The sequence below is a fragment of the Oncorhynchus keta genome, chromosome 21 (genome assembly GCF_023373465.1).
Source record: "Oncorhynchus keta strain PuntledgeMale-10-30-2019 chromosome 21, Oket_V2, whole genome shotgun sequence".
NCBI lineage: Eukaryota > Metazoa > Chordata > Actinopteri > Salmoniformes > Salmonidae > Oncorhynchus > Oncorhynchus keta.
The window spans coordinates 28,781,765-28,808,918 of NC_068441.1; the positions used below are offsets into that span (position 1 = coordinate 28,781,765).

Consider the following 27,154-nt stretch of genomic DNA (forward strand, 5'->3'; position numbering starts at 1 on the left):
TGATGTTACATTTAGCTAAGTGAATAGAATATGAATGACAGTCATCTAATATGCTGCAATAGAAATAAGGCCATGCTTATATAAAAAAATACTTCCTCCCTAATCTTGAATGGCATGAGCCGCAGCTGTAGTCCAATAGGCCAGAAATGAGTCTTGAATATGTAGCTACAGTGTGTGTGTGTGCATAGGTGGAAGTTTGTGATTATGTCAGTGTGTGTGATTATGGGTAGAGGAGTGTGTGAATGTTTCTTTGGTAAGGTTTCTTTTTGAGCATGTAAGGTTTGTCTTTGGTGGTGTCCATGTTCTCTTCTCTGTGGTGGGTGGTCTGTGCATTTGCATTAGTAAAGAGCTCCGTCTTCAGTCTTATTTGTCCCTCATTGCTGCCCTAAATTAGGCTGATGAGAGGCCCTCCTATCAGGTGACATATTAATTGGGTCATACTGCATCCCATACGAAATCCAAACAATGGCCTCCCAACACTAAACCTTTCTCTTCGGGCTGGTTGCTCTCCTCCTCTCTCTCTTCCACCAATTAGACTCAGAATGAATCTGTTTCCTGTCCCCCCACCCCACCCCCATCCCAAGATTCAGGGCACCACCAGGCAGTCACTGACCTCCTAAGCTCATTTTATGTAAGCCAATACAGGCATGTGGATGAGTTAGGAGCTGGATAATGCTTTTCAATTAAGGTGTGGCAGTGGGCTAGTGGTAGCCAGAGATAAGGAGAAATTACAACCAATCAGCTGTGAATTTCGTAAGCTAAATAAATGATTTATTGTACAAAATAAGACAGAAAATAAAACAAAATAACAATGGAACAGTTATTCATATATGCAAAACCATTAAACTACAACATTGGGTTGAATTTTATCTACATAACGTGAACAAATGAAAGAGAAATAAAAGTGGGCAAAAACATTAGAAGCGGAGAACCTGTCCAAAACATTATAAAATGTTAACATTTGGGTATTTATTTACATAGATTTTTTCCTCTCATATTTAAATATATGAAAACACTTTCTCATACAGAGCCTTCAGAAAGTATTCACACCCCTTGACTTTTTTCCACATTTTGTTACAGCCTGAATTTAAAATTGATCAAATTGAGTGTCATTGGCCTATACGCAATACCCGTTTTTTTTGTAGAAATTAATTAAAAATGAAAAGTTGAAATGTCTTCAGTCAATAAGTATTCAACCCCTTTCATGGTATGCCTAAATAAGTTCAGGAGTAAAAAAGTCACATAAGTTGCATGGGTTTTACATGATTTTTGAACGACCACCTAATTTCTGTACCCCACATACAATTAATTATCTGTGAAGTACCTCAGTCGAACAGTAAATGTCAAACACAGATTCAACCATGAAGACCATGGAGGTTTTCCAATGCCTTGCAAAGAAGGACACCTATTGGTAGATGGGTAAAAATTTAAAAAGGCAGACATTGAATGTCCATTTCAGTATGGTGAAGTTATTAATTACACTGGGTGGTGTATCAATATACCCAGTCATTACAAAGATGCAGGCGTCCTTTCTAACTCAGTTGCCGGAGAGGAAGGAACCCGCTCAGGGATTTCACCATGATCAACAACTGTAGTTACTCCACAACACTAACCTAAAGGACAGAGTGAAAAGAAGGGAAGCCTGTACAGATTTTTTTTTAAACAATCCAAAACATGCATCCTGTTTGCAATAAGGCACTAAAGTAAAACTGCAGAAAATATGGCAAAGAAATTAACTTTATGTCCTGAATAAAGTGTTATGTTTGCTGAAAACAAAACATTTTCAAGCATTGGCGGTGGCTGCATCATGTTATGGGTATGCTTGTAATCGGCAAAGACTAGGGAGTTTTTTTCCCCAATAGACACTGGGAGACAAATTCACCTTTCAGCAGAACAATAAACTTAAACACAAGGCCAAATATACACTGGAGTTGCTTACCAAGACAACATTGAATGTTCCTGAGTGGCCTAGTTAGTTTTGACTTAAATCAGCTTGAAAATCTATGGCAAGACTTGAAAATGGCTGTCAAGCAATAATCAACAAACTTGACAGAGCTTGAAGAATTTAAAAACAGAATGTGCAAATATTGTGCAATCCAGGTGTGCGAAGCGCTCACTCACAGCTGTAATCGCTGCCAAAGGTGATTCTAACATGTATTGACTCTGGGGTGTGAAATACTATGTAAATTAGATATTTCTGCTTTTCATTTTCAATAAACATTTTTTCACTTTGTCATTATGGTGTATTGTGTGTAGATGGGCGAGGAAAAATAGATTTGATATATTTTGAATTCAGGTTCTAACAATGAAATGTGGTATAAGTCAAGCGGTGTGAAGACTTTCTGAAGGCACTGTACATACCAGTATACATACACAAAGTCAAGATGCAACTTTATCCACTGCATTAACCAGAGTTAACCAATGGTCCTGGGCACAGATATTTATTATTCATTTGTCAGCACAAATTACCTTTAGTTATTTGCTTCAGTCACTCTTTTGAACTCCACTGTAAATGTCTCAATCTGGATCTGAGATCAAGGTGACCCTGTGGCTTTAGTCTATGTTTTGGGGTTTACTATTCTGGTTACATGTTTGTACATATTAACTCATAACAAAACCTAACTGTCAATTTTTTTAAGCAAGGTTTCACAATGCTAAAGTGAGGTAGACATACTTTGAAATTCATTGATTTGATCTGAATAAATATACACTTGACCAGTTGAATTGTTTCCAACCACTGCCCATACCACATTTTTTTCTCCCTTTGAAATTGTTTAGCATATTCCTGCAGTTACAAAAGTTACAGCACACAACATGTCATCCTCTACTTTGGCTAACGATCCCTGGATACCTTTTCCCATTCTAATATGGGCACTCTCACTCAAAACACACAAAGGCAAAACGTGTCTGTGTTAGACAGTCAACACAAAAAGTAGCTCAAATTCAAAAGGACAAAAGTCTGTCAAAGTTGATAACAAATTGATTGAAGTTGATGGAGGGGCATTTCCAGTTTAAAGCGTTCTATGTTCATCAGTCCAGACACTTGTTACACACATGACTTATCACCTCGGTAGGGCGATGAGGCCTTTTGGCCGCTGGTCAGTCCAGGTTTCTGGGTGTAGGAAGAGCGTGAGAATATGGACAGGCCTCCGCTTCAGACAAAAAGGAAGTCAGGAAAGCGTGATGGTAACAAAAGAAGTGAGAGGCTGACTAGTTTATCCACACGGTGCCAGAAGCTTGAACAGTTCTTTTTTCAATTGTAAACGCTCGTGCTTGATTAGGTAAAATACAAACACAAACAACAACATGACTCCTCACGCTATGAACGTCCCATAGTGCAAAATTTATTGTTGGTAAGGTAGTGCCCAGAAAGGATTTTTTGTATCCCTTTTAATTATATACATATATTATTTATGTCAAAAGGCTCTTCCTTTTCCCAACAGCGTAGTGCTTTCGTTTACAACAAAGGGATATATTCACATCCAGGAAACAAGACAGACTTCAAGCTTCTTATCTACAGTCTTTCAAGCACGTTCAATATTTACTGCATATTACAGGTGGGGATAGGGGCTCTGGGATATTCAATCAAAATATGTTCTCTAAACTAGAAATGGCATTTCAGCTGTATTATCTGTATCAGTGTTTTCCTTATCTTTATGATGCACAACCTAGCTCTTCTTCCCTTAGTAGCACAAAGGCCTATATCAATCAAGCAGTTTAGTTTCTTTCCAACACAAGGTTGTCTTCTTTGTCACAACCATCATAACATTCCCACCATAGCAACTTGGCAGAATACATTTGGTCCTCTACTCATTGGGTTTGTTTGTGTAAATTAATGTGAGAGGATAGTAGTGGGAATGGTAATTGCACAGTGTGCAGAGTGAAAATGACAAAAGTATATAAGTAGGCTATATTCATGTGGACCACATTTGTCAAGGTACTTGTGGGGTTCCCTTTCACTCGGAATTTACTCCATACAAAATAATCTGACAATTACAGTAGTGTAAACTGGCACCCTTGCATGACTCACATGTTGTTGATTTTAAAATGCTCTTGGATTTAGTCTATTACATATAAAAGATGATCTATACAAAGATCTAACAAGCCAAAACCTGATTTTTTTTGTGTGTTCTTAATCTAGACCACACACAGTTTTAAGAGTTACTTTGACATGTCTTAGTTCATCTAAACTTTGTGCACAGGTTGATATTGGAGGTCATCTAAACTGTTATGTGAGCTTCTGCAGTAAAACATAGGGAGAAAGTGTAAACAAACCCTTTGCTGTTCACTTTACGGTAGTGAAAACTATTTTCGTATGTTAACGTTTTACAAGATTACAGGTAAAATAAGATCAAAGTAACTGTGAAAGGGTTCTTGGATTCTCAAGAATGTCACACTGGGGTGGTAGTTACATCTACAGAGGGCACAGAGTTTGCTTTTGGATTTCAACACAATCTCTAGAACATTACTATTTTTTTTAAAACAACATTTTGGATTCATTTCATGAACTTTTAGTCTAAAAGTAGACAAGGGATTTTTTTGTTGTAATGATGCTAAAAGTGAAAGTTGTGGAAAAATGATAATATACTGTAACTGCTTAGAAATGTCTCCCTCCATCAGTCTGGATCCACTATTCAGGACATCTCAATAAAGACACCATCTTTTCAAAGAAAAAAAGAAAAACTAACAAAAACATAGTTGTCTTATTTACCATCAATTTCTTAAGCTGCTCCACAGATAGACCCCCTTCATAATCGTCAATATATATATATTTCTACCACTCAGCCTCACTCCTATCTTCATTTCATATGAACTTTTTACATGTTTGACTAAAATCAATAACTAAGAGAATGTAGGTCCAGTGGGATGTTTTGTGGCGGAGTGAGAGGGGAGTGAGAGTCTGGGGAGAGGGGATTGAGAGGGGAGGGGGTGAGAGGGGAGGGGAGTGAGAGTCTGGGGAGAGGGGAGTGAGAGTCTGGGGAGAGGGGAGTGAGAGTCGGGGGAGAGGGGATTGAGAGGGGAGGGGGTGAGAGGGGAGGGGAGTGAGAGTCTGGGGAGAGGGGAGTGAGAGTCTGGGGAGAGGGGAGTCTGGGGAGAGGGGAGGGGAGTGAGAGTCTGGGGAGAGGAGAGGGGAGTGAGAGTCTGGGGAGAGGAGAGGGGAGTGAGAGTCTGGGGAGAGGGGAGTGAGAGTCTGGGGAGAGGGGAGTGAGAGTCTGCTGCCAGAGGAGGTCTCAGTCAGGGTTCTGGGTGGAAATAATGCAGAGTTGGGTGTGCATGAGTATGCATGACTTCCGTTGGACCTAAGAGCAGCCACACCTGTCTACCACCATACCAGGGATCTTGCCGTGGATGATCTGCTGCTTGTCGTTGAAATAGAGCATGTTGATGGGTGACATCTTGGTGGGGGTGCAGCAGGGCCCTGCTGAGCCTCTGGGGTTGGCGTGTTGTACCAGGTGGGTGTGTGGGTACTTCTGCATGAACATGTATTCACACTGGCCCGAGCAGTAGTTGGCCTTATAGCGCTTAGGAGCAATGATCCAGTCCCAGCCGAAGGCCTCAAAGTCCACCGTCAGCGGGTAGCGGCAGCAGCGGGACTCGGTGGAGTGCTCGTCACAGTCCAGTCCCAGGTTACGTCGGGAACGTTTGGTCGTCTCGAGAACCTTAACCTCCAGGAACGGCTGCTGGAGTCAGGGGAGGGGGGAGAGGGGGGAACAGGAGGAGAATGGAGGTGATTAAAAGAGAAATCAAAACAGTGAGGCGAGTAATGCTTCTAAAAAAAATATTGAGGTACTGTGACCAATTAACATCACTGGAGGGAAAAAAAGAAGATGCACTCTAAATACCCCTTACTAACTTTGGTTTCAAAGCAGAGTACTGAGAGGAAGATGTGAGTAGTATCGGTTGATGCAAAGCTGACCTTTTAACATCAATGGAAATGCCAACATTCTATATGGTTAGCTTGATCTATGACTTCTGAGGTGATCCGCAAGTTACCATAACCTTGACCCTTGTGCACTGCAAGAGCAGTGAATATTTTACTCCAGCATTGTAACGTGTACGCTGGCAGCCGGGAAGCAAGTTCAGGGAGTGACTTTAATAATAAAAGGAACAAAACAAGAAACACGCGTACAGACATGAAACAGAACAGAAACAATAAATCCTAGGGAAAGAACCAAAAGTGACATATGTAGGGAAGGTTTACCATCAATTTCTTAAGCTGCTCCACAGATACACCCCCTTCATAATCGTCTATATACACACACACACACATATATTTCTACCACTCAGCCTCACTCCTATCTTCATTTCATATCACCGTTTTACATGTTTGACTAAAATTAATAACTAAGAGATGGAGGTCCAGTGGGATGTTTTGTGGCGGAGTGAGAGTCTGGGGAGAGGGGAGTGAGAGTCTGGGGAGAGGGGAGTCTGGGGAGAGGGGAGTGAGAGTCTGGGGAGAGGGGAGTGAGAGTCTGGGGAGAGGGGAGTGAGAGTCTGGGGAGAAGGGAGTAGTGAGAGTCTGGGGAGAGGGGAGTGAGAGTCTGGGGAGAAGGGAGTGAGAGTCTGGGGAGAGGGGAGTGAGAGTCTGGGGAGTGAGAGTCTGGGGAGTGAGAGTCTGGGGAGTGAGAGTCTGGGGAGTGAGAGTCTGGGGAGAGGGGAGTGAGAGTCTGGGGAGAGTCTGGGGAGTGAGAGTCCGGGGAGAGTCTGGGGAGTGAGAGTCCAGGGAGAGTCTGGGGAGTGAGAGTCCGGGGAGAGTCTGGGGAGTGAGAGTCCGGGGAGAGGGGAGTGAGAGTCCGGGGAGAGGGGAGTGAGAGTCCGGGGAGAGGGGAGTGAGAGTCTGGGGAGGGGAGAGGAGAGTGAGAGTCTGGGGAGGGGAGAGGAGAGTGAGAGTCTGGGGAGGGGAGAGGAGAGTGAGAGTCTGGGGAGGGGAGAGGAGAGTGAGAGTCTGGGGAGGGGAGAGGAGAGTGAGAGTCTGGGGAGGGGAGAGGAGAGTGAGAGTCTGGGGAGGGGAGAGGAGAGTGAGAGTCTGGGGAGGGGAGAGGAGAGTGAGAGTCTGGGGAGGGGAGAGGAGAGTGAGAGTCTGGGGAGAGGGGAGAGGAGAGTGAGAGTCTGGGGAGAGTCTGGGGAGAGTCTGGGGAGTGAGAGTCTGGGGAGAGTCTGGGGAGTGAGAGTCTGGGGAGAGTCTGGGGAGAGGGGAGAGGAGAGTGAGAGTCTGGGGAGAGTGAGAGTCTGGGGAGAGTGAGAGTCTGGGGAGAGGAGAGTGAGAGTCTGGGGAGAGGAGAGTGAGAGTCTGGGGAGAGGAGAGTGAGAGTCTGGGGAGAGGAGAGTGAGAGTCTGGGGAGAGGAGAGTGAGAGTCTGGAGAGGGGAGAGGAGAGTGAGAGTCTGGAGAGGGGAGAGTCTGGGGAGTGTCTGGGGAGTGAGAGTCTGGGGAGAGTCTGGGTAGTGAGAGTCTGGGGAGAGTCTGGGTAGTGAGAGTCTGGGGAGAGTCTGGGTAGTGAGAGTCTGGGGAGAGTCTGGGGAGTGAGAGTCTGGGGAGAGTCTGGGGAGTGAGAGTCTGGGGAGTGAGAGTCTGGGGAGAGTCTGGGGAGTGAGAGTCTGGGGAGAGTCTGGGGAGTGAGAGTCTGGGGAGAGTCTGGGGAGTGAGAGTCTGGGGAGAGTCTGGGGAGTGAGAGTCTGGGGAGAGTCTGGGGAGTGAGAGTCTGGGGAGAGTCTGGGGAGTGAGAGTCTGGGGAGTGAGAGTCTGGGGAGAGGGGAGTGAGAGTCTGGGGAGAGTCTGGGGAGTGAGAGTCTGGGGAGGGAGAGGGAGTGAGAGTCTGGGGAGAGGGGAGTGAGAGTCTGGGGAGGTCTGGGAGAGTGAGAGTCTGGGGAGAGGAGGGGAGTGAGAGTCTGGGGAGAGGGAGGGAGAGTGAGAGTCTGGGGAGGGGAGAGGAGAGTGAGAGTCTGGGGAGGGGGGAGAGTGAGAGTCTGGGGGGAGAGGAGAGTGAGAGTCTGGGGGGAGAGGAGAGTGAGAGTCTGGGGAGAGGGGAGAGGAGAGTGAGAGTCTGGGGAGAGTCTGGGGGGAGAGTCTGGGGAGTGAGAGTCTGGGGGAGAGTCTGGGGAGTGAGAGTCTGGGGAGAGTCTGGGGAGAGTCTGGGGGAGAGTCTGGGGAGTGAGAGTCTGGGGAGAGTCTGAGAGTCTGGGGAGAGGGAGTGAGAGTCTGGGGAGAGTCTGGGGAGTGAGAGTCTGGGGGGGAGTCTGAGAGTCTGGGGGAGGAGAGTCTGGGGAGTGAGAGTCTGGGGAGTGAGAGTCTGGGGAGGGAGAGTCTGGGGAGTGAGAGTCTGGGGAGTGAGAGTCTGGGGAGTGAGAGTCTGGGGAGTGAGAGTCTGGGGAGAGAGAGTCTGGGGAGTGAGAGTCTGGGGAGAGTCTGGGAGTGAGAGTCTGGGGAGAGTCTGGGGAGTGAGAGTCTGGGGAGAGTCTGGGGAGTGAGAGTCTGGGGGGAGAGTCTGGGGAGTGAGAGTCTGGGGAGAGTCTGGGGAGTGAGAGTCTGGGGAGAGTCTGGGGAGTGAGAGTCTGGGGAGAGTCTGGGGAGTGAGAGTCTGGGGAGAGTCTGGGGAGTGAGAGTCTGGGGAGAGTCTGGGGAGTGAGAGTCTGGGGAGAGTCTGGGGAGTGAGAGTCTGGGGAGTGAGAGTCTGGGGAGAGGGGAGAGGAGAGTGAGAGTCTGGGGAGAGTCTGGGGAGTGAGAGTCTGGGGAGAGGGGAGGGGAGAGTGAGAGTCTGGGGAGAGTCTGGGGAGTGAGAGTCTGGGGAGAGTCTGGGGAGTGAGAGTCTGGGGAGAGTCTGGGGAGTGAGAGTCTGGGGAGAGGAGAGTGAGAGTCTGGGGAGAGGTCTGAGAGTCTGGGGAGAGTCTGGGGAGTGAGAGTCTGGGGAGAGGGGAGTGAGAGTCTGGGGAGAGTCTGGGGAGTGAGAGTCTGGGAGAGTCTGGGGAGTGAGAGTCTGGGGAGAGTCTGGGGAGTGAGAGTCTGGGGGAGTCTGGGGAGAGTCTGGGGAGTGAGAGTCTGGGGAGTGAGAGTCTGGGGAGAGTCTGGGGAGTGAGAGTCTGGGGAGGGGTGAGGGGAGTGAGAGTCTGGGGGGGGAGGGGAGTGAGAGTCTGGGGAGAGTCTGGGGAGTGAGAGTCTGGGGAGAGTCTGGGGAGTGAGAGTCTGGGGAGAGTCTGGGGAGTGAGAGTCTGGGGAGAGTCTGGGGAGTGAGAGTCTGGGGAGAGAGTCTGGGGAGTGAGAGTCTGGGGAGAGTCTGGGGAGTGAGAGTCTGGGGGAGAGGGGTGAGGGGAGTGAGAGTCTGGGGAGAGAGTCTGGGGAGTGAGAGTCTGGGGAGAGGAGAGTGAGAGTCTGGGGAGAGGGGGGTGAGAGTCTGGGGAGAGGGGAGTGAGAGTCTGGGGGAGAGGGGAGTGAGAGTCTGGGGAGAGGGAGTGAGAGTCTGGGGGAGAGTCTGGGGAGTGAGTCTGGGGAGAGTCTGGGTGAGAGTCTGGGGAGAGTCTGGGGAGAGAGTCTGGGGAGAGTCTGGGGAGTGAGAGTCTGGGGAGAGTCTGGGGAGTGAGAGTCTGGGGAGAGTCTGGGGAGTGAGAGTCTGGGGAGAGGTCTGGGAGGGGTGAGAGTCTGGGGAGAGTCTGGGGAGAGTCTGGGGAGGGGTGAGAGTCTGGGGGGAGAGTCTGGGGAGTGAGAGTCTGGGGAGAGTCTGGGGAGTGAGAGTCTGGGGAGAGTCTGGGGAGTGAGAGTCTGGGGAGAGTCTGGGGAGAGTCTGGGGAGTGAGAGTCTGGGGAGTGAGAGTCTGGGGGAGAGTCTGGGGAGTGAGAGTCTGGGGAGTGAGAGTCTGGGGGAGGGAGGAGGGGAGTGAGAGTCTGGGGAGAGGGGAGTGAGAGTCTGGGGAGAGTCTGGGGGTGAGAGTCTGGGGAGAGTCTGGGGGAGTGAGAGTCTGGGGAGAGTCTGGGGAGTGAGAGTCTGGGGAGAGTCTGGGGTGAGAGTCTGGGGAGAGTCTGAGGAGTGAGAGTCTGGGGAGAGTCTGGGGGGGAGAGTCTGGGGAGTGAGAGTCTGGGGAGAGGGTGGGGGGGAGTGAGAGTCTGGGGAGAGGGGAGTGAGAGTCTGGGGAGAGGGGAGTGAGAGTCTGGGGAGAGGGGAGTGAGAGTCTGGGGAGAGGGGAGTGAGAGTCTGGGGAGAGTCTGGGGAGTGAGAGTCTGGGGAGAGTCTGGGGAGTGAGAGTCTGGGGGGAGAGTCTGGGGAGTGAGAGTCTGGGGAGAGTCTGGGGAGTGAGAGTCTGGGGAGAGTCTGGGGAGTGAGAGTCTGGGGAGAGGGGTGAGGGGAGTGAGAGTCTGGGGAGAGAGTCTGGGGAGTGAGAGTCTGGGGGTGAGAGTCTGGGGGTGAGAGTCTGGGGGGGAGTGAGAGTCTGGGGAGAGGGGGGAGTGAGAGTCTGGGGAGAGGGGGAGTGAGAGTCTGGGGAGAGGGGAGTGAGAGTCTGGGGAGAGTCTGGGGAGTGAGAGTCTGGGGAGAGGGGAGTGAGAGTCTGGGGAGATGAGGGGGGTGAGAGTCTGGGGAGAGTCTGGGGAGTGAGAGTCTGGGGGAGAGTCTGGGGAGTGAGAGTCTGGGGAGAGGGGGTGAGAGTCTGGGGGAGTGAGAGTCTGGGGGAGTCTGGGGAGTGAGAGTCTGGGGAGAGTCTGGGGAGTGAGAGTCTGGGGGAGGGGAGTGAGAGTCTGGGGAGAGGGGAGTGAGAGTCTGGGGAGAGTCTGGGGAGTGAGAGTCTGGGGAGAGTCTGGGGAGTGAGAGTCTGGGGGAGGAGTGAGGGAGTGAGAGTGGGGGGGGAGAGGGGGAGTGAGAGTCTGGGGAGAGGGGGAGTGAGAGTCTGGGGAGAGGGGAGTGAGAGTCTGGGGAGAGGGGGAGTGAGAGTCTGGGGAGAGTCTGGGGAGTGAGAGTCTGGGGAGAGGGGAGTGAGAGTCTGGGGGAGGGGAGAGTGGGGAGTGAGAGTCTGGGGAGAGTCTGGGGAGTGAGAGTCTGGGGAGAGTCTGGGGAGTGAGAGTCTGGGGAGAGTCTGGGGGGAGAGTCTGGGGAGAGTCTGGGGAGTGAGAGTCTGGGGAGAGGGGGGAGTGAGAGTCTGGGGAGAGTCTGGGGAGTGAGAGTCTGGGGAGAGTCTGGGGAGTCTGAGAGTCTGGGGAGAGTCTGGGGAGTGAGAGTCTGGGGAGAGTCTGGGGAGTGAGAGTCTGGGGAGAGTCTGGGGGGAGAGTCTGGGGGGTGAGAGTCTGGGGAGTGAGAGTCTGGGGAGAGTCTGGGGAGTGAGAGTCTGGGGAGTGAGAGTCTGGGGAGAGAGGGGGGAGTGAGAGTCTGGGGAGAGGGGAGTGAGAGTCTGGGGAGAGTCTGGGGAGTGAGAGTCTGGGGAGTGAGAGTCTGGGGAGTGAGAGTCTGGGGAGAGTCTGGGGAGTGAGAGTCTGGGGAGAGTCTGGGGAGTGAGAGTCTGGGGAGAGTCTGGGGAGTGAGAGTCTGGGGAGAGTCTGGGGAGTGAGAGTCTGGGGGGAGAGAGTCTGGGGAGTGAGAGTCTGGGGAGAGGGGGGGAGAGAGGGGGTGAGAGTCTGGGGAGAGGGGGTGAGAGGGGGAGGGGGAGTGAGAGTCTGGGGGAGAGGGGAGTGAGAGTCTGGGGAGAGTCTGGGGAGTGAGAGTCTGGGGAGAGTCTGGGGAGTGAGAGTCTGGGGAGAGTCTGGGGAGTGAGAGTCTGGGGAGAGTCTGGGGAGTGAGAGTCTGGGGAGAGTCTGGGGAGTGAGAGTCTGGGGAGAGTCTGGGGAGTGAGAGTCTGGGAGAGTCTGGGGAGTGAGAGTCTGGGGAGAGTGAGAGTCTGGGGAGGGGGGGTGAGAGTCTGGGGAGAGGGGGAGGAGAGTCTGGGGGAGAGGGGAGTGAGAGTCTGGGGAGAGTCTGGGGAGTGAGAGTCTGGGGAGAGGAGAGTCTGGGGAGAGGGGGAGTCTGGGGAGTGAGAGTCTGGGGAGAGGGGAGTGAGAGTCTGGGGAGAGAGGGGGTGAGAGTCTGGGGAGAGAGGGGAGTGAGAGTCTGGGGAGAGGGGGGGTGAGAGTCTGGGGAGAGTCTGGGGAGTGAGAGTCTGGGGAGAGGGGGGGAGAGTCTGGGGGTGAGAGTCTGGGGAGAGTCTGGGGAGTGAGAGTCTGGGGAGAGGGGAGTGAGAGTCTGGGGAGAGGGGGAGGAGAGTCTGGGGAGAGGGAGGGGAGAGGGGGGAGAGTCTGGGAGAGGGGGAGGAGAGTCTGGGGAGAGGGGGAGTGAGAGTCTGGGGAGAGGGGAGTGAGAGTCTGGGGAGAGGGGGAGGAGAGTCTGGGGAGAGGGGAGTGAGAGTCTGGGGGAGAGTCTGGGGGAGTGAGAGTCTGGGGGGAGAGTCTGGGGAGTCTGAGAGTCTGGGGAGAGTCTGGGGAGTGAGAGTCTGGGGAGAGTCTGGGGAGTGAGAGTCTGGGGAGTCTGGGGAGTGAGAGTCTGGGGAGAGTCTGGGGAGTGAGAGTCTGGGGAGAGGGGAGTGAGAGTCTGGGGAGAGGGGGGTGAGAGTCTGGGGAGAGGGGGAGAGAGTCTGGGGGAGAGGGGGGAGTGAGAGTCTGGGGGGGGGGAGGAGAGTCTGGGGAGGGGAGTCTGAGAGTGAGAGTCTGGGGAGAGGGTGGGGGAGTGAGAGTCTGGGGAGATGGGGGAGTGAGAGTCTGGGTGGGGGAGTGAGAGTCTGGGGGGGAGAGGGGGAGGAGAGTCTGGGGGAGAGTCTGGGGAGGAGAGTCTGGGGAGAGTCTGGGGAGTGAGAGTCTGGGGAGAGGGGGAGTGAGAGTCTGGGGAGAGGGGGAGTGAGAGTCTGGGGAGAGGGGGGTGAGAGTCTGGGAGAGAGGGGGAGTGAGAGTCTGGGGGAGAGGGGGGTGAGAGTCTGGGGAGAGGGGGTGAGGGGGGAGTGAGAGTCTGGGGAGAGGGGGTGAGAGTCTGGGGAGAGGGGGAGTGAGAGTCTGGGGAGAGGGGGGGTGAGAGTCTGGGGAGAGGGGGAGTGAGAGTCTGGGGAGAGGGGGAGTGAGAGTCTGGGGAGAGGGGGGAGTGAGAGTCTGGGAAGAGGGGGAGTGAGAGTCTGGGGAGAGGGGGAGTGAGAGTCTGGGGAGAGTCTGGGGAGTGAGAGTCTGGGGGAGAGTGGAGGGGAGTGAGAGTCTGGGGAGAGGGGGGAGTCTGAGGGAGTGAGAGTCTGGGGAGTGAGAGTCTGGGGAGAGTCTGAGAGTCTGGGGAGTGAGAGTCTGGGGAGAGTCTGGGGAGTGAGAGTCTGGGGAGAGGGGAGTGAGAGTCTGGGGTGAGAGTCTGGGGAGTGAGAGTCTGGGGAGAGGGGAGTGAGAGTCTGGGGAGAGGGGGGGGGGGAGAGGGGAGTGAGAGTCTGGGGAGAGGGGAGTGAGAGTCTGGGGAGAGGGGAGTGAGAGTCTGGGGAGAGGGGGTGAGAGTCTGGGGAGAGGGGGGGAGTGAGAGTCTGGGGAGAGGGGGGGTGAGAGTCTGGGGGGAGGGGGGGGGTGAGAGTCTGGGGAGAGGGGGAGTGAGAGTCTGGGGAGAGGGGGGGGTGAGAGTCTGGGGAGAGGGGGGGTGAGAGTCTGGGGGAGGGGGGAGTGAGAGTCTGGGGAGAGGGGGAGTGAGAGTCTGGGGAGAGGGGAGTGAGAGTCTGGGGAGAGGGGGGGAGTCTGAGAGTCTGGGGAGGAGAGTCTGGGGAGAGGGGAGTGAGAGTCTGGGGAGAGGGGAGTGAGAGTCTGGGGGGAGAGGGGAGTGAGAGTCTGGGGAGAGGGGAGTGAGAGTCTGGGGAGAGTCTGGGGAGTGAGAGTCTGGGGAGAGTCTGGGGGGGAGTGAGAGTCTGGGGGGAGAGGGGAGTGAGAGTCTGGGGGAGAGGGGAGTGAGAGTCTGGGGAGTGAGAGTCTGGGGAGAGGGAGTGAGAGTCTGGGGAGAGGGGAGTGAGAGTCTGGGGAGAGGGGAGTGAGAGTCTGGGGAGGGGGAGTGAGAGTCTGGGGAGAGGGGGAGTGAGAGTCTGGGGAGAGGGGAGTGAGAGTCTGGGGAGAGGGGAGTGAGAGTCTGGGGAGGGGTGAGAGTCTGGGAGGAGGGGGAGTGAGAGTCTGGGGAGAGGGGGAGAGAGTCTGGGGAGGGGGAGAGAGTCTGGGGAGAGGGGGGGGGAGGAGAGTCTGGGGGGGGGGAGAGTCTGGGGGAGTGAGAGTCTGGGGAGGGTGGGGGAGTGAGAGTCTGGGGAGAGGGGGGGAGGAGAGTCTGGGGAGAGGGGGAGGAGAGTCTGGGGAGGGGGGAGTGAGAGTCTGGGGAGAGGGGGAGTGAGAGTCTGGGGAGAGGGGGAGTGAGAGTCTGGGGAGAAGGGGGAGTGAGAGTCTGGGGAGAGGGGGAGTGAGAGTCTGGGGAGAGAGGGGGAGGAGAGTCTGGGGAGGGGGAGTGAGAGTCTGGGGAGAGGGGAGTGAGAGTCTGGGGAGAGGGGGGTGAGAGTCTGGGGAGAGGGGGGAGTGAGAGTCTGGGGAGAGGGGGAGTGAGAGTCTGGGGAGTGAGAGTCTGGGGAGAGGGGGGAGTGAGAGTCTGGGGAGAGGGGGGGTGAGAGTCTGGGGAGAGGGGGAGTGAGAGTCTGGGGAGAGGGGGAGGAGAGTCTGGGGAGAGGGGGAGTGAGAGGCTGGGGAGAGTCTGGGGAGTGAGAGTCTGGGGAGAGTCTGGGGAGTGAGAGTCTGGGGAGGAGAGTCTGGGGAGAGTCTGGGGGAGTGAGAGTCTGGGGAGAGTCTGGGGAGTGAGAGTCTGGGGAGTGAGAGTCTGGGGAGTGAGAGTCTGGGGAGTGAGAGTCTGGGGAGAGGGGAGTGAGAGTCCGGGGAGAGGGGGGTGAGAGTCTGGGGAGAGGGGGGAGTGAGAGTCTGGGGAGAAGGGGGGAGTGAGAGTCTGGGGAGAGGGGGGGAGTGAGAGTCTGGGGAGAGGGGGGTGAGAGTCTGGGGGAGGGGGAGTGAGAGTCTGGGGAGAGTCTGGGGAGTGAGAGTCTGGGGAGAGGAGTCTGGGGAGTGAGAGTCTGGGGAGTGAGAGTCTGGGGAGTGAGAGTCTGGGGGTGAGAGTCTGGGGAGTGAGAGTCTGGGGGAGAGAGGGGGAGAGTCTGGGGGAGTGAGAGTCTGGGGGGAGAGTCTGGGGAGTGAGAGTCTGGGGGGGAGAGTCTGGGGAGTGAGAGTCTGGGGAGAGTCTGGGGAGTGAGAGTCTGGGGAGAGGGGGGGAGTGAGAGTCTGGGGGAGAGGGGGTGAGAGTCTGGGGAGAGTCTGGGGGGGTGAGAGTCTGGGGAGAGAGGGGGGAGTGAGAGTCTGGGGAGAGGGGGAGTGAGAGTCTGGGGAGGGGGAGTCTGGGGAGTGAGAGTCTGGGGGAGAGGGGGGAGTGAGAGTCTGGGGAGAGGGGGGAGTGAGAGTCTGGGGAGAGGGGGGGAGTGAGAGTCTGGGGAGAGTCTGGGGAGTGAGAGTCTGGGGAGAGGGGGGAGTGAGAGTCTGGGGGGGAGAGTCTGGGGAGAGTCTGGGGAGAGGGGGAGTGAGAGTCTGGGGAGTGAGAGTCTGGGGAGTGAGAGTCTGGGGGGGAGAGTCTGGGGAGAGTCTGGGGAGAGGGGAGTGAGAGTCTGGGGAGAGTCTGGGGAGTGAGAGTCTGGGGAGAGTCTGGGGAGTGAGAGTCTGGGGAGAGTCTGGGGAGTGAGAGTCTGGGGAGAGTCTGGGGAGTGAGAGTCTGGGGAGAGTCTGGGGAGTGAGAGTCTGGGGAGAGGGGGGGAGAGTCTGGGGAGAGTCTGGGGGTGAGAGTCTGGGGAGAGGGGGGGAGTGAGAGTCTGGGGGGAGAGGGGAGTGAGAGTCTGGGGGAGGGGGGAGTGAGGGGGAGGAGAGAGTCTGGGGAGAGTCTGGGGAGTGAGAGTCTGGGGAGAGGGGGAGTGAGAGTCTGGGGAGAGGGGGTGAGAGTCTGGGGAGAGGGGGAGTGAGAGTCTGGGGAGGGGGGAGTGAGAGTCTGGGGAGAGGGGGAGTGAGAGTCTGGGGAGAGGGGGGAGGAGAGTCTGGGGGAGGGGAGTGAGAGTCTGGGGAGAGGGGGAGTGAGAGTCTGGGGAGAGTCTGGGGAGTGAGAGTCTGGGGAGAGGGGAGTGAGAGTCTGGGGAGAGGGGGAGTGAGAGTCTGGGGAGAGGGGAGTGAGAGTCTGGGGAGAGTGAGAGTCTGGGGAGAGGGGAGTGAGAGTCTGGGGAGAGGGGAGTGAGAGTCTGGGGAGAGGGGAGTGAGAGTCTGGGGAGAGGGGGAGTGAGAGTCTGGGGAGAGGGGGGAGTGAGAGTCTGGGGAGAGGGGGTGAGAGTCTGGGGAGAGGGGGGTGAGAGTCTGGGGAGAGTCTGGGGGGGAGTGGGGGAGGAGAGTCTGGGGAGAGGGGATTGAGAGTCTGGGGGAGAGGGGGATTGAGAGTCTGGGGAGAGGGGGAGTGAGAGTCTGGGGAGAGGGGGAGTGAGAGTCTGGGGGGGAGAGTCTGGGAGAGTCTGGGGAGTGAGAGTCTGGGGAGAGTCTGGGGAGTGAGAGTCTGGGGAGAGTGGGGGGAGTGAGAGTCTGGGGAGAGTCTGGGGAGTGAGAGTCTGGGGAGAGTCTGGGGAGTGAGAGTCTGGGGAGAGGGGGGAGGAGAGTCTGGGGAGAGGGGGAGTGAGAGTCTGGGGAGAGGGGGTGAGAGTGGAGGAGAGTCTGGGGGAGGGGAGTGAGAGTCTGGGGAGAGGGGGGAGTGAGAGTCTGGGGAGAGGGGAGTGAGAGTCTGGGGAGAGGGGGAGTGAGAGTCTGGGGAGAGTCTGGGGGGGGAGTGAGAGTCTGGGGAGAGGGGGGAGTGAGAGTCTGGGGAGAGGGGAGGAGTGAGAGTCTGGGGAGGGGGGTGAGAGTCTGGGGGGGGTGAGAGTCTGGGGAGTGAGAGTCTGGGGAGGGGGGTGAGAGTCTGGGGAGAGGGGGGGAGTCTGGGGGAGTCTGGGAGAGTCTGGGGGAGGGGGTGAGAGTCTGGGGAGAGGGGAGTGAGAGTCTGGGGGGGAGTCTAGGGGGATTGAGAGTCTGGGGAGGGGGGAGAGTCTGGGGAGAGGGGGAGTGAGAGTCTGGGGAGAGTCTGGGGAGTGAGAGTCTGGGGAGAGTCTGGGGAGTGAGAGTCTGGGGAGAGTCTGGGGTGTGAGAGTCTGGGGAGAGTCTGGGGTTGGAGAGTCTGGGGAGTGAGAGTGTGGGGAGTGAGAGTCTGGGGAGTGAGAGTCTGGGGAGAGGGGGTGAGAGTCTGGGGAGAGTCTGGGGAGTGAGAGTCTGGGGAGAGTGAGAGTCTGGGGGAGGGAGTGAGAGTCTGGGGAGAGGGGGGTGAGAGTCTGGGGAGAGGGGGGGGAGAGTCTGGGGGAGGGGGGTGAGAGTCTGGGGAGAGGGGAGTGAGAGTCTGGGGAGAGGGGGAGTGAGAGTCTGGGGAGAGGGGGGGAGAGTCTGGGGAGGGGGAGTGAGAGTCTGGGGAGAGGGGGGAGGAGAGTCTGGGGAGAGGGGGGAGTGAGAGTCTGGGGAGAAGGGGGGAGTGAGAGTCTGGGGAGAGGGGGGGAGTGAGAGTCTGGGGAGAGGGGGGGAGTGAGAGTCTGGGGAGAGGGGGAGTGAGAGTCTGGGGAGAGGGGGAGTGAGAGTCTGGGGAGAGGGGGAGTGAGAGTCTGGGGAGAGGGGGAGTGAGAGTCTGGGGAGGGGGGGAGAGTCTGGGGAGAGAGTCTGGGGAGAGTGAGAGTCTGGGGGGAGGGGGAGTGAGAGTCTGGGGAGGGGGGGAGGAGTGAGAGTCTGGGGAGAGGGGGAGTGAGAGTCTGGGGAGAGGGGGGGGTGAGAGTCTGGGGAGAGGGGGGGGTGAGAGTCTGGGGGGAGGGGGGGAGTGAGAGTCTGGGGAGAGGGGGAGTGAGAGTCTGGGGAGAGGGGGGTGAGAGTCTGGGGAGAGGGGGAGTGAGAGTCTGGGGAGAGGGGGGAGTCTGGGGAGAGTCTGGGGAGAGGGGAGGAGAGTCTGGGGAGAGTCTGGGGAGTGAGAGTCTGGGGAGAGTCTGGGGAGGAGAGTCTGGGGAGAGTCTGGGGAGTGAGAGTCTGGGGAGAGTCTGGGGAGGAGAGTCTGGGGAGAGGGGGGGTGAGGGGGGGGGGGGGGGGTGAGAGTCTGGGGAGAGGGGAGTGAGAGTCTGGGGAGAGTCTGGGGAGTGAGAGTCTGGGGAGAGTCTGGGAGTGAGAGTCTGGGGAGAGTCTGGGGAGTGAGAGTCTGGGGAGAGTCTGGGGAGTGAGAGTCTGGGGAGAGTCTGGGGAGTGAGAGTCTGGGGAGAGTCTGGGGAGTGAGAGTCTGGGGGAGGGGGGAGAGTCTGGGGAGAGGGGTGGGGGAGAGAGTCTGGGGAGAGGGGAGTGAGAGTCTGGGGAGAGGGGAGTGAGAGTCTGGGGAGAGGGGAGTGAGAGTCTGGGGAGAGGGGGAGTGAGAGTCTGGGGAGAGGGGGAGTGAGAGTCTGGGGGAGAGGGGGAGGAGAGTCTGGGAGAGTCTGGGGGAGAGGGGAGTCTGGGGAGAGGGGGGTGAGAGTCTGGGGAGAGGGGGGTGAGAGTCTGGGGAGAGTCTGGGGGGTCTGAGAGTCTGGGGAGGGGGAGAGGAGAGGGGAGTGAGAGTCTGGGGAGAGGGGGAGTGAGAGTCTGGGGAGAGGGGGTGAGAGTCTGGGGAGAGGGGGAGTGAGAGTCTGGGGAGAGGGGAGTGAGAGTCTGGGGAGAGTCTGGGGGAGTGAGAGTCTGGGGGAGAGTCTGGGGAGTGAGAGTCTGGGGAGAGTCTGGGGAGTGAGAGTCTGGGGAGAGTCTGGGGAGTGAGAGTCTGGGGAGAGTCTGGGGAGTGAGAGTCTGGGGAGTGAGAGTCTGGGGGTGAGAGTCTGGGGAGTGAGAGTCTGGGGGAGGGGGAGAGTCTGGGGAGAGGGGAGTGAGAGTCTGGGGGGAGAGGAGTGAGAGTCTGGGGAGAGGGGGGAGTGAGAGTCTGGGGAGAGGGGGGGAGAGTCTGGGGAGAGGGGAGTGAGAGTCTGGGGAGAGGGGGGAGAGTCTGGGGAGAGGGGGGAGAGAGAGTCTGGGGAGAGGGGGAGGAGAGTCTGGGGGTGGAGTCTGAGAGTCTGGGGGAGTGAGAGTCTGGGGAGAGGGGGAGGGGGGAGAGTCTGGGGAGAGGGGGAGTCTGGGGGAGAGTGAGAGTCTGGGGAGAGGGGGGGTGAGAGTCTGGGGAGAGGGGGAGTGAGAGTCTGGGGGAGAGGGGGGAGTGAGAGTCTGGGGAGAGGGGGAGTGAGAGTCTGGGGAGAGGGGGGAGGGGGAGAGTCTGGGGAGAGGGGGAGTGAGAGTCTGGGGAGAGGGGGGTGAGAGTCTGGGGGGAGGGGGGTGAGAGTCTGGGGAGAGGGGGAGGGGTGAGAGTCTGGGGAGAGGGGGAGGAGAGTCTGGGGGAGGGGGGGAGTGAGAGTCTGGGAGGAGAGTCTGGGGGGAGAGTCTGGGGAGAGGGGGAGTGAGAGTCTGGGGGGGAGGGGGAGAGAGAGTCTGGGGAGAGAGGGAGTGAGAGTCTGGGGGAGGGGAGTGAGAGTCTGGGGAGAGGGGGAGAGTCTGGGGAGAGTCTGGGGAGTGAGAGTCTGGGGATGAGAGTCTGGGGAGGAGGGGGAGTGAGAGTCTGGGGAGAGGGGGAGGGGGGGAGTGAGAGTCTGGGGAGAGGGGGAGTGAGAGTCTGGGGAGGGAGAGGGGGAGGAGAGTCTGGGGAGAGGGGGAGTGAGAGTCTGGGGAGAGTCTGGGGAGGGAGAGTCTGGGGGAGAGTCTGGGGAGGAGAGTCTGGGGAGAGGGGAGTGAGAGTCTGGGGGGAGGGGGTGAGAGTCTGGGGAGAGGGGGAGTGAGAGTCTGGGGGAGAGGGAGTGGGGAGTGAGAGTCTGGGGAGAGGGGGGGGAAGAGGGGGGTGAGAGTCTGGGGAGAGGGGGATTGAGAGTCTGGGGAGAGGGGGGAGTGAGAGTCTGGGGAGAGGGGAGGAGAGTCTGGGGAGAGGGGGGAGTGAGAGTCTGGGGAGAGGGGAGTGAGAGTCTGGGGAGAGAGTCTGGGGGGAGTCTGAGAGTCTGGGGAGAGGGGGGTGAGAGTCTGGGGAGAGGGGGTGAGAGTCTGGGGAGAGGGGGGAGAGAGTCTGGGGAGAGGGGAGTGAGAGTCTGGGGAGAGGGGGTGAGAGTCTGGGGGAGAGGGGGTGAGAGTCTGGGGAGAGGGGGTGAGAGTCTGGGGAGAGGGGAGTGAGAGTCTGGGGAGAGGGGGAGTGAGAGTCTGGGGAGAGGGGGGAGTGAGAGTCTGGGGGGGAGGGGAGTGAGAGTCTGGGGAGGGGGGGGAGGAGAGTCTGGGGAGAGAGTGAGAGTCTGGGGAGAGGGGGGAGAGTCTGGGGAGAGTCTGGAGTCTGGGGAGAGGGGGAGTGAGAGTCTGGGGAGAGGGGGGAGTGAGAGTCTGGGGAGAGGGGGGTGAGAGTCTGGGGAGAGGGGGAGTGAGAGTCTGGGGAGATGGGGGGGGTGAGAGTCTGGGGAGAGGGGGAGGAGAGTCTGGGGAGAGGGGGAGAGTGAGAGTCTGGGGAGAGGGGGTGAGAGTCTGGGGAGAGGGGAGTGAGAGTCTGGGGAGAGTCAGATGGGAGAGGGTGAGAGTCTGGGGAGAGGGGAGTGAGAGTCTGGGGAGAGGGGGGGTGAGAGTCTGGATGGGGGAGTGAGAGTCTGGGGAGAGGGGGGTGAGAGTCTGGGGGAGGGGGGGTGAGAGTCTGGGGAGAGGGGGAGTGAGAGTCTGGGGAGAGGGGGAGTGAGAGTCTGGGGAGAGGGGGAGTGAGAGTCTGGGGAGAGGGGGAGTGAGAGTCTGGGGAGAGGGGGAGTGAGAGTCTGGGGAGAGGGGGGAGTGAGAGTCTGGGGAGAGGGGGAGTGAGAGTCTGGGGAGAGGGGGGGGTGAGAGTCTGGGGAGAGGGATGGGAGAGTCTGGGGAGAGGGGGAGTCCGGGAGAGTCTGGGGGAGAGGGGGAGTGAGAGTCTGGGGAGAGAGGGGTGAGAGTCTGGGGAGAGGGGGAGTGAGAGTCTGGGGAGAGTCTGGGGGGAGTGAGAGTCTGGGGAGAGGGGGTGAGAGTCTGGGAGAAGGGGGAGAGTCTGGGGGAGGGGGGGGAGAGTCTGGGGAGGAGGGGGGAGAGTCTGGGGAGGAGAGGGGGAGTGAGAGTCTGGGGAGAGGGGGAGTGAGAGTCTGGGGAGAGGGGGGAGTGAGAGTCTGGGGAGAGGGGGAGTGAGAGTCTGGGGAGAGAGGGGGGTGAGAGTCTGGGGAGAGGGGATGAGAGTCTGGGAGATGGAGGGGTGAGAGTCTGGGGAGAGGGGAGTGAGAGAGTCTGGGGAGAGGGGGAGTGAGAGTCTGGGAGAGTCTGGGGAGTGAGAGTCAGGGGAGAGGGGGAGTGAGAGTCTGGGGAGAGGGGAGTGAGAGTCTGGGGAGTCTGGGGGGGGTGAGAGTCTGGGGAGAGGGGGGGGTGAGAGTCTGGGGAGAGGGGGGTGAGAGTCTGGGGGGAGAGGGGGAGTGAGAGTCTGGGAGAGGGGTGGGGGAGTGAGAGTCTGGGGAGAGAGAGTCAGGGGGAGGGGGGTGAGAGTCAGGGGGAGGGAGAGGAGAGTCTGGGGAAGGGGTGAGAGTCTGGGGAGAGGGGAGTGAGAGTCTGGGGAGAGGGGAGTGAGAGTCTGGGGAGAGGGGGGAGGAGAGTCTGGGGGAGAGGGTGAGAGTCTGGGAGAGTCTGGGGGAGTGAGAGTCTGGGGGGGAGGGGTGAGAGTCTGGGGAGAGGGGGTGAGAGTCAGGGGAGAGGGGGGTGAGAGTCTGGGAGAGGGGGGAGTGAGAGTCTGGGGGAGGGGGGGTGAGAGTCTGGGGAGAGGGGGGTGAGAGTCTGGGGAGAGGGGTGAGAGTCTGGGGGAGGGGAGAGGGTGAGAGTCTGGGGAGAGGGGAGTGAGAGTCAGGGGAGAGGGGTGAGAGTCTGGGGGAGAGGGGAGAGGGTGAGAGTCTGGGGAGAGGGGGTGAGAGTCTGGGGAGAGGGGTGAGAGTCTGGGGAGGGGTGAGAGTCAGATGGGAGGGGTGAGAGTCAGGGGAGAGGGGGGGTGAGAGTCAGATGGGAGAGGGGTGAGAGTCAGATGGGAGAGGGGGTGAGAGTCAGGGGAGAGGGGAGTGAGAGTCTGGGGAGAGGGGGGTGAGAGTCAGATGGGAGAGGGGGGTGAGAGTCTGGGGGAGAGGGGGGAGTGAGAGTCTGGGGAGAGGGGGGTGAGAGTCTGGGGAGAGGGGAGTGAGAGTCAGGGGAGAGGGGGAGTGAGAGTCAGGGGAGGGTGAGAGTCGGGAGGGGGTGAGAGTCAGATGGGAGAGGGGTGAGAGTCAGATGGGAGGGGGGTGAGAGTCTGGGGAGAGGGGGGTGAGAGTCTGGGGGAGGGGGGTGAGAGTCAGATGGGAGAGGGGGTGAGAGTCAGATGGGGAGGGGTGAGAGTCTGAGATGGGAGAGGGGAGAGGGGTGAGAGTCTGGGAGAGGGGGGTGAGAGTCTGGGGAGAGGGGTGAGAGTCAGGGGAGAGGGGTGAGAGTCAGGGGGAGAGGGTGAGAGTCAGGGGAGAGGGTGGGAGTCAGATGGGGAGAGGGGTGAGAGTCAGATGGGAGAGGGGTGAGAGTCTGGGAGAGGGGTGAGAGTCAGATGGGAGAGGAGTGAGAGTCTGGGGATGGAGGGAGAGGGGAGAGGTGAGGGAGAGGGGGGTGAGAGTCTGGGGAGAGGGGGGTGAGAGTCAGGGGAGAGGGGGGTGAGAGTCTGGGGAGAGGGGGTGAGAGTCAGATGGGAGAGGGGTGAGAGTCTGGGGAGAGGGGGGTGAGAGTCTGGGGATGGGAGAGGGGTGAGAGTCAGATGGGAGAGGGGGGTGAGAGTCAGATGGGAGAGGGGGAGTGAGAGTCTGGGGAGAGGGGGTGAGAGTCAGATGGGGAGAGGGGTGAGAGTCAGATGGGAGAGGGATGAGAGTCAGATGGGAGAGGGTGAGAGGGATGGGAGGGGGGTGAGAGTCAGATGGGGAGGGGGTGAGAGTCAGATGGGAGAGGGGTGAGAGTCAGATGGGAGAGGGATGAGAGTCAGATGGGAGAGGGGTGAGAGTCAGATGGGAGAGGGGTGAGAGTCAGATGGGAGAGGGAGTGAGAGTCAGATGGGAGAGGGGTGAGAGTCAGATGGGAGAGGGGTGAGAGTCAGATGGGAGAGGGGTGAGAGTCAGATGGGAGAGGGGTGAGAGTCAGATGGGAGAGGGGTGAGAGTCAGATGGGAGAGGGTGAGAGTCAGATGGGAGAGGGGTGAGAGTCAGATGGGAGAGGGGTGAGAGTCAGATGGGAGAGGGGTGAGAGTCAGATGGGAGAGGGGTGAGAGTCAGATGGGAGAGGGGTGAGAGTCAGATGGGAGAGGGGTGAGAGTCAGATGGGAGAGGGTGAGAGTCAGAGTCTGGGGAGAGGGGTGAGAGTCAGATGGGAGAGGGGTGAGAGTCAGGTGGGAGAGGGGTGAGAGTCAGGGGAGAGGGGTGAGAGTCAGATGGGAGAGGGGTGGGTCAGATGGGGAGAGGGGGTGAGAGTCAGATGGGAGAGGGGTGAGAGTCAGGGGAGAGGGGTGAGAGTCAGATGGGAGAGGGAGAGTCAGATGGGAGAGGGGTGAGAGTCAGAGATGGGGAGATGGGGTGAGAGTCAGATGGGGAGAGGGGGTGAGAGTCTGGGAGAGAGTGGGAGTGAGAGTCTGGGGAGAGGGGTGAGAGTCAGGGGAGAGGGGGTGAGAGTCTGATGGGAGAGGGGGTGAGAGTCAGATGGGAGAGTCTGGGGGGTGAGAGTCAGATGGGAGAGGGGGTGAGAGTCTGGGAGAGGGGGAGAGGAGAGTCTGGGGAGTGAGAGTCAGGAGAGGGGTGAGAGTCAGATGGGAGGGGAGAGTCAGATGGGGAGGGTGAGAGTCAGATGGGAGAGGGGTGAGAGTCTGGGGAGAGAGGGAGAGAGGGAGGAGAGGGAGAGAGTCAGATGGGAGAGGGGGATGAGAGTCAGGGGAGAGGGGGAGTGAGAGTCTGGGGAGAGTCATTTTTGGGGGGGTGAGAGTCTGGGGAGAGGGGTGAGAGTCTGGGAGAGGGGGAGTGAGAGTCTGGGGAGAGGGGGGTGAGAGTCAGATGGGAGAGGGGGGTGAGAGGGATGGGAGAGGGGGTGAGAGTCAGGGGAGAGGGGTGAGAGTCAGGGGAGAGGGGTGAGAGTCTGGGGAGAGGGGGTGAGAGTCTGGGGAGATGGGGGGGTGAGAGTCAGATGGGAGAGGGGGGAGTGAGAGTCAGATGGGAGGGGGGGTGATGGGAGAGGGGTGAGAGAGGGAGGGGTGAGAGTCAGGGGAGAGGGGGGTGAGAGAGTCTGGGGAGAGGGGATGAGAGTCTGGGAGAGGGGGAGAGTCAGATGGGAGAGGGGGGTGAGAGTCAGATGGGGGATGAGAGAGATGGGAGAGGGGTGAGAGTCTGGGGAGAGGGGGTGAGAGTCTGGGGAGAGGGGGGGTGAGAGTCTGGGGAGAGGGGGGTGAGAGTCTGGGGAGAGGGAGTGAGAGGGGGGGAGGGGGATGAGAGTCTGGGGAGAGAGGGGAGTGAGAGTCTGGGGAGAGGGTGAGAGTCTGGGGAGAGGGGGGGGGGAGAGGGGGTGAGAGTCTGGGGAGAGGGGTGGTCAGATGGAGAGGGGGAGTGAGAGTCAGGGGAGAGGGGTGAGAGTCTGGGGAGAGGGGGTGAGAGTCTGGGGGAGAGTCTGGGGGAGGTGAGAGTCTGGGGAGAGGGGGGGAGAGAGGGAGAGGGGGAGTGAGAGTCTGGGGAGAGGGGAGTGAGAGTCTGGGGATGAGTCTGGGGGAGGGGTGAGAGTCTGGGGAGGGGGTGAGAGTCTGGGGAGAGAGGGAGTGAGAGTCTGGGGGAGAGGGGGTGAGAGTCAGATGGAGAGAGGGGTGAGAGTCTGGGGAGAGAGAGGGGTGAGAGTCTGGGGAGGGGGGGTGAGAGTCTGGGGAGAGGGGGGTGAGAGTCTGGGGGGGAGAGGGGTGAGAGTCTGGGGAGGGGGGGTGAGAGTCTGGGGAGAGGGGGGTGAGAGTCTGGGGAGAGGGGGGGTGAGAGTCTGATGGGAGAGGGGGTGAGAGTCAGGGGAGAGGGGTGAGAGTCAGATGGGAGAGGGGTGAGAGTCTGGGGGAGAGGGGAGAGAGTCTGGGGGGGGGGGTGAGAGTCTGGGGAGAGGGGGAGTGAGAGTCTGGGGAGAGGGGGAGTGAGAGTCTGGGGAGAGGGGGGAGTGAGAGTCTGGGGAGAGGGGGGAGTGAGAGTCTGGGGGAGAGGGGGAGTGAGAGTCTGGGAGAGGGGAGTGAGAGTCTGGGGAGAGGGGGTGAGAGTCTGGGGAGAGGGGGTGAGAGTCTGGGGAGAGGGGGTGAGAGTCTGGGGAGAGGGGGGGGTGAGAGTCTGGGGAGAGGGAGGAGAGTCAGAGGGAGAGGGGGGTGAGAGTCTGGGAGAGGGGTGAGAGGGGAGAGGGGGGGGGTGAGAGTCTGGGGAGAGGGGTGAGAGTCTGGGGAGAGGGGTGAGAGTCTGGGGAGAGGGGGGTGAGAGTCAGATGGGGAGAGGGGTGAGAGTCTGGGGAGAGGGGGGTGAGAGTCAGATGGGAGAGGGGGAGAGGGGATGGGAGAGTCTGGGGGGAGAAGGGGTGAGAGTCTGGGGGAGGGGGAGAGAGGGGGAGTGAGAGTCTGGGGAGAGGGGGGTGAGAGTCTGGGGAGAGGGGATGAGAGTCTGGGGAGGGAGGAGAGTCTGGGGGAGGGGAGTGAGAGGAGAGGGAGGGGAGAGGAGGGGGGAGAGAGGGGAGAGGGGGAGTGAGAGTCTGGGGAGAGGGGAGAGTGAGAGTCTGGGGAGAGGGGAGAGAGTCTGGGGGAGAGAGGGGTGAGAGTCTGGGGAGAGGGGGAGTGAGAGTCTGGGGAGAGGGGGGAGGAGAGTCTGGGGAGGGGGGGAGAGGGGGGAGGAGAGTCTGGGGAGGGGGGTGAGAGTCTGGGGAGAGGGGAGGGTGAGAGTCTGGGGAGAGGGGGAGTGAGAGTCTGGGGAGAGGGGAGTGAGAGTCTGGGGAGAGGGAGAGGGGAGGAGAGTCTGGGGGAGAGGGAGAGGGGAGTGAGAGTCTGGAGAGAGGAGGGGGAGAGGGGGAGGAGAGTCTGGGGGGAGAGAGTCTGGGGAGAGGGAGTGAGAGGAGGGAGAGAGGGGAGTGAGAGTCTGGGGAGAGGGGGAGTGAGAGTCTGGGGAGAGAGGAGTGAGAGGAGAGGGAGTGAGAGTCTGGGGGAGAGGGGAAGAGAGGAGGGAGGAGGAGGGGAGAGGGGAGAGGGGGGAGTGAGAGTCTGGGGAGAGAGGAGGTTGGGGAGAGGGGGGATGAGAGTCTGGGGAGAGGGGGGTGAGAGTCTGGGGAGAGTCTGGGGGAGAGTGAGAGTCTGGGGAGAGAGGGAGGGGTGAGAGTCTGGGGGAGAGAGGGTGAGAGTCTGGGGAGAGAAGGGGGTGAGAGTCTGGGGGAGAGGGGGGTGAGAGTCTGGGGAGAGGGGAGTGAGAGTCTGGGGAGAGGGGGGGAGTGAGAGTCTGGGGAGGAGGGGGAGTGAGAGTCTGGGGGGGGGGGAGAGTCTGGGGAGAGTCTAGGGGGGAGTGAGAGTCTGGGGGAGAGGGGGGTGTGAGAGTCTGGGGGAGAGAGAGGGTGTGAGAGTCTGGGGGAGAGAGAGGGTGTGAGAGTCTGGGGAGAGAGAGAGTCTGGGGAGAGGGGGGAAAGTCTGGGGAGGGGGGGAGTGAGAGTCTGGGGAGAGGGGGAGTGAGAGTCTGGGGAGAGGGGGGAGTGAGAGTCTGGGGGAGAGGGGGAGTGATAGTCTGGGGAGAGGGGGAGTGAGAGTCTGGGGGAGGGAGTGAGAGTCTGGGGAGAGGGGAGTGAGAGTCTGGGGAGAGGGGAGTGAGAGTCTGGGGGGAGAGGGGAGTGAGAGTCTGGGGAGAGGGGAGTGAGAGTCTGGGGAGAGGGGGGTGAGAGTCTGGGGAGGGGGGAGTGAGAGTCTGGGGAGGGGGGGAGTGAGAGTCTGGGGAGAGGGGGTGAGAGGGGAGTGAGAGTCTGGGGAGAGGGGGGGGGGGTGAGAGTCTGGGGAGAGGG

At 58.9% G+C, this 27,154-nt stretch overlaps 1 protein-coding gene across 3 annotated transcripts in view; it reads right to left on the reverse strand.

Annotated features, from left to right (window-relative positions):
- Positions 1-745: 745 nt before the first annotated feature.
- Positions 746-27,154, reverse strand: part of LOC118400390 (growth/differentiation factor 11-like) — a 66,586-nt gene continuing 40,177 nt past the window's right edge. For 2 of the 3 annotated variants that reach the window (XM_035797211.2, XM_035797209.2), the window contains one exon: positions 746-5,681. In XM_035797211.2, the coding sequence (XP_035653104.1) occupies positions 5,301-5,681 (381 nt within the window). In that variant the 3' untranslated portion in view covers positions 746-5,300. The remainder of the gene's footprint in view (positions 5,682-27,154) is intronic. The other variant, XM_035797210.2, reaches the window with a different exon arrangement.